Source organism: Doryrhamphus excisus, chromosome 23 (genome assembly GCF_030265055.1).
Source record: "Doryrhamphus excisus isolate RoL2022-K1 chromosome 23, RoL_Dexc_1.0, whole genome shotgun sequence".
NCBI classification, from domain to species: domain Eukaryota; kingdom Metazoa; phylum Chordata; class Actinopteri; order Syngnathiformes; family Syngnathidae; genus Doryrhamphus; species Doryrhamphus excisus.
In genome coordinates, this window is record NC_080488.1 from 2098854 (window position 1) to 2111606 (window position 12753).

At 42.4% G+C, this 12753-nt stretch overlaps 1 protein-coding gene across 1 annotated transcript; it reads right to left on the reverse strand.

The window, feature by feature from the left end:
• Nucleotides 1-3863: 3863 nt before the first annotated feature.
• si:ch73-233f7.1 (uncharacterized protein LOC100537710 homolog) lies at nucleotides 3864-10681 on the reverse strand. Its single transcript, XM_058063797.1, has 4 exons — nucleotides 7942-10681; nucleotides 4889-4947; nucleotides 4694-4821; nucleotides 3864-4594 (listed from the first exon to the last, which is right to left on the reverse strand). The coding sequence occupies exons 1-4, from the start codon at nucleotides 10450-10452 to the stop codon at nucleotides 4287-4289; spliced, it is 3006 nt and encodes a 1001-aa protein (XP_057919780.1). The 5' UTR covers nucleotides 10453-10681; the 3' UTR covers nucleotides 3864-4286.
• Nucleotides 10682-12753: the final 2072 nt, after the last annotated feature.

Genomic DNA, 12753 nt, shown 5'->3' on the forward strand with positions numbered 1-12753 from the left:
AAAGACAGATATGTCCCCCACTCCGTTAGAATGGGTGTGTCGAGATGGGGGCAGGAGGAAATGAAGCTGCATAGATCAAGAGCGACCCCTAGTGGCCAAGACCGCACAGTGTATCTTTATGAATGACAAAGAGTTGACTTGATGATTCGATTCAAAGCTACATTTTTTTTTAGAAATGTCCAAATAATGATAATAATTTCAACATAATTTGTCTTTTTGTATTTCCACAAATATACAGATTCAGATTAACTTCATCTGTAGTTTATGAAAATATTGATGAGGCTCATTATGAGTGTTATGCCATCTTGTGCTCATGTACTTGTGCCAACGTGATAGAAAATCTTTTTATTTTTCATCTTTCAAAAGATTATTTAATAATCCATTTTAGGGCAGATTGTTAAATCCTAGAATTAAAAATTAAAACAAGTTGTGATGAGAAAAAGAAAAACAAACATGATATGTGAATTAAAGAAATATTTAAACAAATGTAGTACTTTTTTTCACTTGGCCTAAATTACAGCAAAAAAATTTAAAAAATCATAAGTAAAAATAAAATAAAAACAAAATATTAAGACAAAAAAGTTGCAGTTTTACAAGAATATTGGTGTAATATTATGAGGAAAAAATAATGCGATTTTAGTAGCATAAGTTTGAAATATTTAAGTTATAATACTATGAGTATAAGAAACAATAAAAAGTTTTTGAGTGAGTCTGACTGCCACATGCAATTTTTATTTTTCATCTTTCAAAAGATTCTTTAAAAATCCATTTTAGGGCAGTTTGTTAAATCCTAAAATTAAAAATTAAAATAAGTTGTGATCAGAAAAATAAAAACAAACACGATATGTGAATTAAATTGACATTTCAACAAATCTAGTACTTTTTCCAGTTGGCCTAAATTACAGCAAAAATAGAAAAAAAATCATAACTAATTGTACTAAAATAAAAACAAAATATTACAACAAAAAAGTTGCAGTTTTAAAAGAATATGAGGATATCCTTCCCCACTGGACATGACTTCTCTTTTCAAGATTGGATTTAAAGAAGGTGCAGAGGAAGGGAACCCAAGGAGGAATCACAACACAAAACTTTAACTATAATATAAATGTATTCATTTATTTTATAATTTATTATGATTTATTATAATTTATTGTTTTTCCATGAATTCATCTGACCAGTATCCTTGGCCACTTCTTCCAACTCCTTGAGCATAACATAAATACATTAAATACATTATGTGTGTCATAAAAGGTGAAGTTGTGTGGTCTGAATGATTCTTACTCAATGACGCCCTCTGCTGGAAAATGTTCATCAATGACCGATTACTGTTACTGTTTAAAATTGAGACTTTTGTATATTTCCATTTGTACATTTCCAAATATTTATGTAATATTTCAACTTCCGTTCAAAAATAGTAATGGAAACAATTATATTAGAATATTGTGTTATTGTTTGTTAAGATTAATCAAAACGTGCTGTTGCTTTGTTCTACATTTATAAATAAAACATATTTCATATTTCAATATTTAAATTTCCTGTGGTTGCTTCATCGACGTACTTAGTTTATTTTTGAGACGCCTTTTCTCTCTCATTTGTTTATATGCTCTTATATTGCTCTGCATTAAACTTTCATATACAAACGCGCCCTCTAGTGGAAGAAGAACGACACTGCGGTCAAAAAGAGAAGCACCACCGGTCACAAGTTCAGCACCAAGATAATGAACAGCTCCACTGACCACAGCGGCTATTAAATGAAGTTTATTTTTAATTCTTCTTATACAATACTTAATAATAATAATAATATTAATAATAATAATAATAATTATTATTATTATTATTATTATTATTGTTATTGTATATTCTATTCTATTCTATTCTATTCTATTATATTATATTATAATAATTATTATTTTTATTTATTCATTTTATTCCATCCTATTATATGAATATATATATGTAGTATATTTATTCATTTCATTAATTGTGTTTATATTTAGATTTAAGCCATTATTTCTCGCAGGTTTGATGATTATGGCCACAAATATACATTTATTATATACTATATAATAATGTACATATATATACTACATTTGTATAGCTCGTAGTCTCCAACCCTAGCGCTACTTTGGCAATAAAGAAAAGAATGGTGAGCTAGCTGTGTTTTATATATGTGACTAAATTAAATTATACTTTATTAATTATACTACAAAGCATTTACAGGCTATACAGGCTATTTTGTGTATGGTACCACCCTTTGGTAACACAATTGAATACAGTTGTAGTGATCCTTAAGGGAGAAATGGCCGGTTTGTGCACCAAAAAAAGTGAAAAAACAAAAGGCTAAAAAGTTATTCCTACTGCAGAAACTTCACAGCCGAAGCTCCATTTATTGCATATTAACCAAGCTGACCTACATGAGATGCCCCTTCTGGATCACCTTACCCCCAGAGAAGGTCGCCCTGCTCCTTCCACGGCTCTCCACGGACACCCTTTCCCTTATTAACGAAATTATTCTCAGTCTGAGCCACACAACGACCTAATTAAAGCTGCTTTGTTCCTGGCCAGTAGCCATCTGTAACGTGTAGAACAATTTCCCAGAGAATTAACAAGTAAAAGGGCACACAGAGAAAGAGAGAAGAGAAAGAAGCTCCAGGCCCCCCCGAGCGAGCTCCCATCCAGGTGTGGCATTTGGAGGAGTCCACCCCCTACCCCCCCTCCTTTTCCACCCCCGTTCCCCCTGACGCTTGTATTCGTGTGTCGGTGCTCTTAATTAAAGTGATATTTTCTAGAAAGGAGTTTCTGTTTGTTCAGTTAATGAACCCCCACCATTCTCTGCGGGCAAATGGAAATGCAAGCGCTCCGATTAGCATATGTTAGCATTTTAGTGTGTTTATTCATCTAGGTGGAAAACAGCTTACCGAAGCGAAAAGATTGGAGGAGCTGTGGAACTTTTTTTCTGCCTGAAAATAATTGACTCAAGTAAATTAAAGCTCGGTGTTAGAAAACGTACACCTAAATGCCGTCTGCATACAGATACGCTGGCTCTGCGCTTAAGCCTTTTGTTGGGGTCCTTTCTCGGGAAACAGCTAATAGGGTTGAAAGATGCAACAGCAAGAAAACATTACTAATATATACCTACTAACCATGTTTAGTCAGTGGTAAAAAAAAAAAAAAAAAAAAAAAAAACATAAAACATAACACATGAAAAATGAAAAATAAATAAAAAATAAATAAAAAATAAATATAAAAAAATAAATAATAAATAAATAAAATTAATAAAATAAAGTAAAATAAAACTAAAACTGTATTAGGAAAGCAGGAAGTGAACAAATGTAAGAGTTACCGATTGTAAAAGTACCAGATGGAGGGGTAGGATTTAATAAGCTTTGCTTCTTCCTACTCCTTTTGGACACGTGGAACTGTGAACTGATTATGGGATGCATGCAATTGTAATCTGATGCATGTTCAAATGAAATAAAACCATTACCAATACCATTACCTATCCACCTCACAGGTATAGCATATCAGGATGCAGGTTAGACAGTATTATTATTATTATTATTACATGTGTGGCTTTGGATGGCCACAATAAAAGGCCACACAAAAGTGCCATTGATATGCACTGGGATTTTTTTTTCCAGCAAGGAATTGTGCACAGACATCGGGCCGTGCATTATCATGCTGCAACATAATGGTTGTGGATGTATTGCATAACAATGGACCAATATCGGTGCATCCAAATTGCGATAAAACTGCATATTTTGGAATGGCCTTAATCATTATTTTGTCTAATCAACATGGCGATACATAGGCTATTTCTATGTTTTGTATGTTTTTTTATCCACGTCTACGTTCTTAGTTAATTTCATTAATTACGGCAAGCAGAATATTTTTCATTCGAACAAATGCTGAAACATGTGTAAAAAATACTTTATTTCCATGAATGTATTTACAGTACATAACTGAGGGGTGACCCCCGCATCTCTTTTTTTTTTTGCCTGATGTTGTGTGGCCTGCATATACAGTACATCATGAAGGAGATACAAAAACACACTTTCTATGTAGATCCATATGTGCAAAACAATCATCTACTGAAGCTTCGAATACGATTGGATTTGATTGTCTATAAATTAACAGTAATAATTATGATAGTAATAAAAAAAATGTTGTCATTTAAATATCCCATCTTCAGTCGCTCACATATTAATCACGTTTAAGCCGAATGTTTATGAATTTATGGAGGTGATCCATCACTCAAATCATCCGCTCAGAGAGTCAAAGAGGCGTCAGTCATTGTACAGATCGTTATTGATCATGGCAGCCTCCCCCTGGGGGGACATCTGTAGGCGTCGCTTCTTCCCGAAGGTGGAGAAGGAATTGTGGACGTCCAAGTCGCTGCGCTGAACTGCGGGTCTCAGAGTGCAAAAGCCAGACGGCGTCCCGGGAATGTAGACGTTGTGGTGGTAGTCGGGCGGCGGGTGCGGGTGAGGGTGGGCGGGGTTCGATGGTTGCTGTTGCTGGGGCGGAGGTGTGCACCGAGGAGTCCAGGGCCGGGAAGGGACACCACTGCTTTGTGGGGACATCTTATATTCTCCTGGAGGGGAAATTACACTTCAATGCTACGATACTTGTCTTGGTATAAGTACATATGAAATATAAATATGAAATATCCTTTTCAGCTCATGTAGCCTACCTTTCGGACCTCTCATATGAGTACCCCAGGTCCAGTACTGCCCAGGTGCCATAGATGTGACATAGTTTTCGGGGTCTGCATGCATAGCCTTGCGCATTAGCGTCCCATCCATGTTGATGGAGTTGTAACTGCGAGGAAGATAACAATCCGGTTACTGCTGTGATGTGCGTGCGTACAGGAAACAGGAAGTGTTACCTTTTAATGGAGGAATTGTGATTCTTTGTCAGCGTCCAGTCTGTGTTTGGCTGCTTCAGCTGCGGAAAAGAAAAAAAAATGATTTGAAGTCAATAAGTCATTCGAACGGTGACTCGGTGCACCAGCACAATCCAATGAGTTGTAGCTATATGGGTTCAAGATGCGTTCAATGACTGTGGGAAATCATGACATGTTTTTTTTTTTTTGTGCTTCTGAGTGGTGTTGAACTGCACTTGATCTTACTAAGAGTGGTTTCTAACACCGGAGTCCTCACATAAGCTAGAAACAGCTCTTAGTATGATGGTATTTATTAGAGCAGGTTTACCTAATGATGTGGTCAGGGGTGTACAATGTCTAAACCCAGCTCTAGAATGAAAAAGGAAACACATCTAATCAAAATGGGACATTTTCATTCAACAAATAACACCAAATTCCCAGTTCTCTGCTGTTGAATGGCCTAAATAAGTCCTGAACAGACACACATGATTGGTTTATGTGAGCCATAACCAGGGGCGTCACTAGGTTCTGAGGACCAGGGGGGGCTTAGCCCCCTGGAGATGCAAAGGGAAAAAAATCCAAAAACCAAATAAGGAACAAGAACCGGGATATAATTTTCCCACTTTTGGACAGATTTAGTAGAGATACTCAATAGTTTTAGGCCACCATTAAATCCCATTCTGTCCAGTGGACAATGATGTATAATAATCATTATTATATTATTAATTAGCCTATTATTATTACGGTCATCATTCTTCTTCTTCTGATTATTACTACTACTACTAGTAGTAGTAGTAGGCTAGTATTAGCCTGCTTATTGGCTTGCTTATTAGCCAGATTTTGCCCTATTTTATGAAATTTGTCAGAGATTTTGTTTGTAAAAAAAAATTAAAAAAAATAAAAAATGTAAAAAATTTGTAAAAAAAAAAACATTATTTTTAAGAACATTACTAACATTTTAAAAACATTTTAGGGGGGATGATGCCCCCTAAAATAGGCCTAATGATGCCACTGGACATAACAATAAAGGTTATTCTGATTTTTTTTGTAAAAAAAAAATCTATAAAAAACTAACAAAAAATCTATAAAAAATATCATTATTTTTAAGAACATAACTAACATTTTAAGAACATTTTAGGGGGTATGGAGCCCCCTAAATAGGCCTAATGATGCCACTTGCCATAACAATAAAGGTTATTCTGATTTTTTTTGTAAAGAAAAAAACCCAAAAAACAATGAATAAAAAATAAAACAAAATCTATAAAAAAAATATCATTTTTAAGAACATTACGAACATTTTAAAAACATTTTAGAGGGAATGAAGCCCCCCTAAAATAGGCCTAATGACGCCACTGGCCATAACAATAAAGGTTATTCTATTCTAACTCAATGCTGCCCTCGTGTGGACATCTGCTGTAAATTCATGTTGCTGTTCTTGCCTTCAGCTAAGATTCGCCTGTCACTTAGTTTTCCTTTTATCCTCCGTGGCGCTGCGGGAGGGGTGAAAGAGGGCACCCGGGTGATATTTATTCCTGGTCCAAAGTCTTTCTCTCTCTCTCGTATTATACATCCCACGCTCTATTAATTCACTTAAAGTCGCTATAACATGAACAATGCGATCCAAAAGCGTAATAATATGATTATTCATATTGAAATATGTATTCAGAACGCATCCTTTGCCAAGGAGGCTGCAAAAAGCAATTAGAAAGCCAACAGGATGAAACAGAACACGATTGTAATCATCAAAGGGAAGCTCGCCAAGGAGGAAAATGAAGGAAATTATCATTGTTTTGTTTGCGTGGGTTTGTGTATATATGTGTGTATATGTGTGTGTGTGTGTGTGTACTTTACATGAATATATGTGTGCGTGAACAAGGTCTGTCATTATTAGAGAGCCTTGGAAAGTCACTTGAGGTCCTTGAAGGGATGCTCGTGCACGCCTTCACCTCCATCGTGGGCGCGCTTCATGGCGTCATTGGATGATTTGTCCTCACGACCTCTCCCAGTGTGTATGTGTGTGTGTGTGTGTGTGTGTGTCACTGCTGAGTGAATTAGGGAGCCAATTAACGATTAAAGAGGGACGGTCTCTCCACAAGGAGCTGCATAACAACCCCCCCCCACCCCACCCCACACAAAAATAGCATTCCCGTGACCGAAATGACATTCGTCAGTCTCCCTGCGTGGGGTGATGACCACGCACACACACACACACACACACACACGCACGCACATTAACGGTCTACTGCCCCGTCTTCCGGAATTAGAAAACACTACACCCCCCCCCCCCGCCCCCAGAGGACATCACCGGGACCCATCTACAGGCGGGCCACGTCCACGTCCAGCCATGTCCTTGTGCTCCCTCTTCTTTCATTCCATGCCCCCCCCCCTCCAAAAAACAGAACATTTGCCATTTTTCATCAATAATGGACAGCCCTCCTCCCTCCCCGTCGAGAATACGCCACATTGTGCAGTATAATGCCTGTGTGTGGGTGCCCTTGAGGGGGTGGCCGGGGGGGGGGGGGGGTTGAGGGGGGGTGATTTGTCCTACATTGTCAGACAGGACCCGCCTTGGCTGCACCAAAAAATGGACAAATGAATCTAAACTGTCATTCACCTTGTCCATTACCCTTGACTTGTTGTTCAGACTCTGTTGTGCAGGGGGAGCAATTTACCCCCCCCCCCCCCAGACAAACCCCCCTCCCTTATGACACTGATGGAGGAGACATTTAGAAAGATTTATATATTTTCTCGTAATTGTCGACTTTCATTCCGGGACACATGCAGCATATATGTTCCTGGTTTCCGTTAACACGTCAATTAAAAATTAATCTCGAATTAATTAATTCCCAAAAAATATCACGACGCTGCACAGTGACGAGGAGACACAGTTGCAATAAATTAAAAAGCACTAAGTTGCTCCAAATGTGATCTGGTTCGACTAAAAGAAAGCATGATGCGTTCAAATGTGATCCGGTGCGACTGTGATGCATTCAAACCCCCCCCCCCCTCTCTGAGTTTTTTTTTTTTTTTTTTTTTTTTCTTTTTTTTTTTTTTACCTCATTCGGGGTGGTCGCTCCGTTGTTCACAGACGCCCCCCAAGAGTGCTCGGCGTTTTTGGCTTCGTTGTTGCGCGGCGTTCCGCTCGGGCTGCACGGCTTCAGAAACATGAAGTCACTTTTCGCCGATTCGGGTGTCAAGCACACTTTGTAACAATAAGGGGCGGCCATGCTGCTGCTCCCGTTCACTTCCATGCAGTTAGTGGGGACTTTGTTAGCGGAGGAGGAGATCTGCAAGTTGAGGTTGGATTTTTTGAACACCTCAGCGGGGGGATCCGGTTGGAAGCCCCCGCAGCAGCAGCAAGCAAAGGGGGGCAGATTGTACCCGCTTAGAGTCTCCCGGTCTTTGTAGCACTTGACCCCGGCTAGGACTATAATAGCCACCAGGAATATGAAAGATATAGTACTGAGTGACACGATTAGGTACAGGGCCAGGTTCGAAGGGGGCTGTGGGCTCAGTGTGAGGTCCCCGTAGTCGGATAAGGACTCCGGGACGCTGTCCACAACAGTAAGGACTACAGAGACTGTAGCGGAGAGTGGGGGCTGCCCGTTGTCCTTGACCAGTATAACCAGTCTATGTCTGTATGCGTCTTTGTCCACGAGCCTTCGAATGGTCCGGATTTCACCCGTGTACAACGCCACGCTGAACAGTCCCGGGTCCGTGGCCTGCATCACTTGATACGACAACCGCGAGTTTTGCCCCGCGTCCGCATCCAACGCCGTGACCTTAATGACAAGATAACCCGCATCCACGGAACGGGGGACGACCTCCGTGGCTACGGTGCCGTTTTTCGGTAACGGCGACACAATAACCGGCGCGTTGTCGTTCTGGTCCAAAACGAAAACATTCACAGTCACGTTGCTGGCCAGTGGCGGGAAACCTGCGTCCTGAGCTTGGACTAAAATGTGGAAGTTTCGAAGTTGCTCATAATCGAAGGAACGCAAAGCGTAAATATTACCGTTGTCCGAGTTAATCGACACGTACGTGGACACCGGCATTCCCTGGATTTGACCCTCGAGAATGGAATAAGACAGATAGGAGTTCTGGTTGGAATCGGGGTCAAAGGCAGTCACGGTGCAAATAGAAGCGCCGGGGGCGTTATTCTCAGTCACGTAGACGGTGTAGGAAGGCTGCGAGAACCGTGGGGGGTTGTCGTTCATGTCTGACACTTGAACCACGATGGTTTTTCTCGTGGACAGCGACGGCGAGCCCAGATCCCGAGCCGTGAGAGTGATGTTGTACTCCGAAACCGTCTCCCTGTCCAGAACCTCGCTCGTGACCAAAGTGTAGTAGTTTTTAAAAGAGGAGTGGAGCTGGAAGGGGACGTTGTTCGGGATTTGACAGTCCACGTTCCCGTTCTCACCAGAGTCCTGATCCATGACGCTGATGACAGCTATAACTGTGCCGGGCGGCGCGTCCTCCAATACAGGGGTGGACACGGACGTGAGAATGACTTCCGGCGTGTTGTCATTCACGTCCACGATGTCCACTAGCACTTTGCTGTGCACTGCCACCGCAGAGGGTCCCCTGTCCCTCGCCTGCACGTACAGTTCATACACGCTGGCTTTCTCGTAGTCCACGACGCCTTTAACGCGGATCTCGCCGGTGTACGGATCCACGCTGAAGAGCTCCCGCACTTTGAGAGGCGCGTGTCCGCTAAAAGCGTACGTCACCTCCCCGTTTGAGCCCTCGTCCAAGTCTGTGGCGTTCAGCTTCAGCACCAGGGTCCCCCTGGGTGCGTTTTCCACTAAGCTGGCCCGGTACACGGAGCGATCGAACACGGGGACATTGTCGTTCGCGTCTAGCACCGTGACAGTGATCAATGCGGTTCCGGAGCGTTCGGGTGATCCGCCGTCGAAAGCGGTTAAAACCATTTCGTGTTTTTTTTGACGCTCCCGATCCAAAGGGGTGTCCAGCACCAGTTCCGCAAACTTGCTCCCGTCGTTGCGCGTCTGGATGTTCAGAATAAAGTGCTCGTTTGCGCTCAGCTGGTAGGAGCGCAGAGAGTTCGTGCCCACATCCAAGTCCTGCGCGCTCTCCAACGGGAAACAGGAGCCCGGCGCAGCCGATTCCGTGATATCGATGTTAAATTCGCTCCACGGGAAGCTCGGGGAGTTGTCGTTCACGTCTAAGATCTCCACTTCCACTCTGTAGAGCTCCAAAGGGTTTTCAATGACGACTTGCAGGTGTAAGAAACAGCTGGGGCTGCGCTCACAAAGCTCCTCTCTGTCTATTTTCTCATTCACAAACAAAATCCCGTTCTCTAAATTCACTTCTAAATACTGCTTCTTGGCTCCGGATACGATTCGGAAGCGACGCGCGGACAGTTTAGCCACATCCAAGCCCAGGTCCTCCGCGATGTTGCCCACGAAGGCTCCGTGCTCCAGCTCCTCTGGGATGGAGTAGCGGATTTGCGCAAGCACCAAGTCCACCACGCAGGCACACAGAAGCAGGGAAACGACGAGCCCTGTCACTGGCACCCAGCTTCCTCTGGAGAGCCTCTGATCCATTTCTGTTATCGTGCGTAAAAGTCACGTCAGCCAGACATGGTAGAAATACGCACGAAAGTCACAGCTTAAAACGCGTGTAACTTTACCACATATTTGCTAACTTTGAGTGGATTCTGTGTGAAAACTGCGTCTCTCTCTCTTTCCGCTGCGCTCCATGCGAGACACGGGAGGTGTGGGAAGTGGGGAGGCTCGCACTTTGATTTTCCACTGTATTAGACACCCAGAGGAGCCCGGCTGTGGAAGTGTGTGTGTTAGAAGAGAGAGAGTCACACGCAGACAGATAGGATGAGAAGGGGTGGAGAGTGGATGGAGCTCCTCGCAGCTCCGTATTGGCGGACCCAGACTCTAATTACGGTCGACGTTTAACCATCCCCACCCCCCCACAGTGTCACTTCCACTGGCCCACTAAGGAGACGAGAAGGCGTCCGTTTGACACCAGACGTCAGTGGCAGATTTGGATTAAGAGGGCAAATTATATTGTGGGTGTTGTTCTCTCTCTAGGATGGGGGATTTGTATTTGGTTTGTCTTCAGGACACTCATGAGCTCATGTCCCCCCCCCCCACGATGCTGTTCATCAATCACATAATGAGAGTGACAGTTGAGGAGGTACAGTAAAATACACCACGCAGTACAAATACGCATTACAAGACTTTAATTCACATAAGCAGGGCTGGACATGTATCAACATAATCAACATAAAAGCCATGTCATGAAGCTTTAATCATATTTGTCCCTAATCAGGTATTATTATAGTCTGGATTATACCAATCCCGTATAGGTGACGTGTGTACAATTCGGAGTAGTGTTGATGACAACTCCCAGTACAAATATCATTTCACATTTTTAGTACTGAAGCATTGAAGCACAGAGACGGACGGACAGAGTGAGGGGGGGCAAAGTAAAGGACGTCTTTGTGGATCCACACGGACATGAGTGGCATCCTAATGAATAAACGTGTGGTAGTAGTGGCTTGGAAGTTGATTTAGGCCCGGCAACACATCCTTGGCCCTGAAGGCATCATGTATAGCAGGGGTCTCAAATACGCGGCCCGTGGGCCAAATGTGGCGCGCAGGACACTAGTTTGAGGCCCCCGCCTTGATATTAAAGTTTAATGTTAGTGCGGCCCCGCGCAAGTTTGATATGGATGCTGTATGGTATCATGTACCCAGAAAAAAATGATTACGTTTGATTAATGTTCATGTTAAAGGTTAAATAACTGTTAATAGTTATCCTCCCTATCCGTGTGGAAGTGGTAAGTTTTTGGCTATTTAAGTTGAAAGGAAATAACTTGAAGGCTACCGTTTAGGTCGCTAGCTCTCTAGTTTGCGAGTTAGCATGTGTCTCAAGACCCTGCAGTTGCGCAATATGTTGTAAAAAAAGCAAAGTTTATTCATTTTTCTGTTTTTAATAAATGCGTTTTTTGTTTTGGAAACCCTGATGCGGCCCAGCCTCGCCCAGACCCTAGCTCCAATGGCCCCCAAGTAAATTGAGTTTGAGACCCCTTGCCGTATAGCTTGTTAGCCGCACTAAAAAGGAAATGAGGGTGACGCCACACAAAAGGTCAGGATAGAAAGTCATTTGTTTTTGTGGTTTCTTCACATTTGTAAAAGTCCCACGCGTGCATGGACCTCGTTGCGATGACTTATGGATGCTTTCAAACAAAGTATAAGACTATTTTGCAGAACCCAGACCCTCCCTTTCAGGAAAATCTCCAATCCGCAGGTTTAAATAAGCAGAAAACACAATCTGCTTGCAGACTTAACCTCAAGCAGATGGTTAAGCTTCTCCAGAAATGATTACATTTCTGCAAAAGAGGAGAGAGAGAGAGACGAGGGGAAAAAAAGCACCAGTTCTATTGCTTTGCCTTCTTTTTTAATTAACAGAGTGAAGGATTAGCATGTAGCTATCCGGGATCAACGGTTCTCCGACGGAAGAATACAAATGTTTTGTGATAAATAATCCCAAAGCACTGCGACTGGTGCTCCCTCGGTGCCGCGTACATTAACATGCATTACACGGAGTATTAAGCCGGTCTCACCCGCCTCTATCGCCTCGCACAGGGCCCCGTGGTGAGACAGGAAGACCTCGACGCTTTCTCCCGAGCAGCCACCTGACCGTGACCCCTGCACCGTCATCAAGTAGCTGTTACCCACTGGACTTGTGGAGACTTCTCAAAGTGTTTTTATACACCAATCAATGGAGTAGTTTGGTGGATTTTGATCTAATATGTCTACTTCAGTGGTTCCTTAACTTCTCACAGCCCCGTACCCCTTCAGATGTCTGACCGGAAGTCCTGTACC

Coding starts and splice junctions, on each gene's coding strand:
- si:ch73-233f7.1 (XM_058063797.1), bottom strand. CDS start 10,452: ATGGATCAGAGGCTCTCCAGAGGAAGCTGGGTGCCAGTGACAGGGCTC. Junction 4,948..7,941: donor GAGCGACCACCCCGAATGAG/GTAAAAAAAAAA, acceptor TCTTTTCCGCAG/CTGAAGCAGCCAAACACAGA. Junction 4,595..4,693: donor TCATATGAGAGGTCCGAAAG/GTAGGCTACATG, acceptor TTTCCCCTCCAG/GAGAATATAAGATGTCCCCA.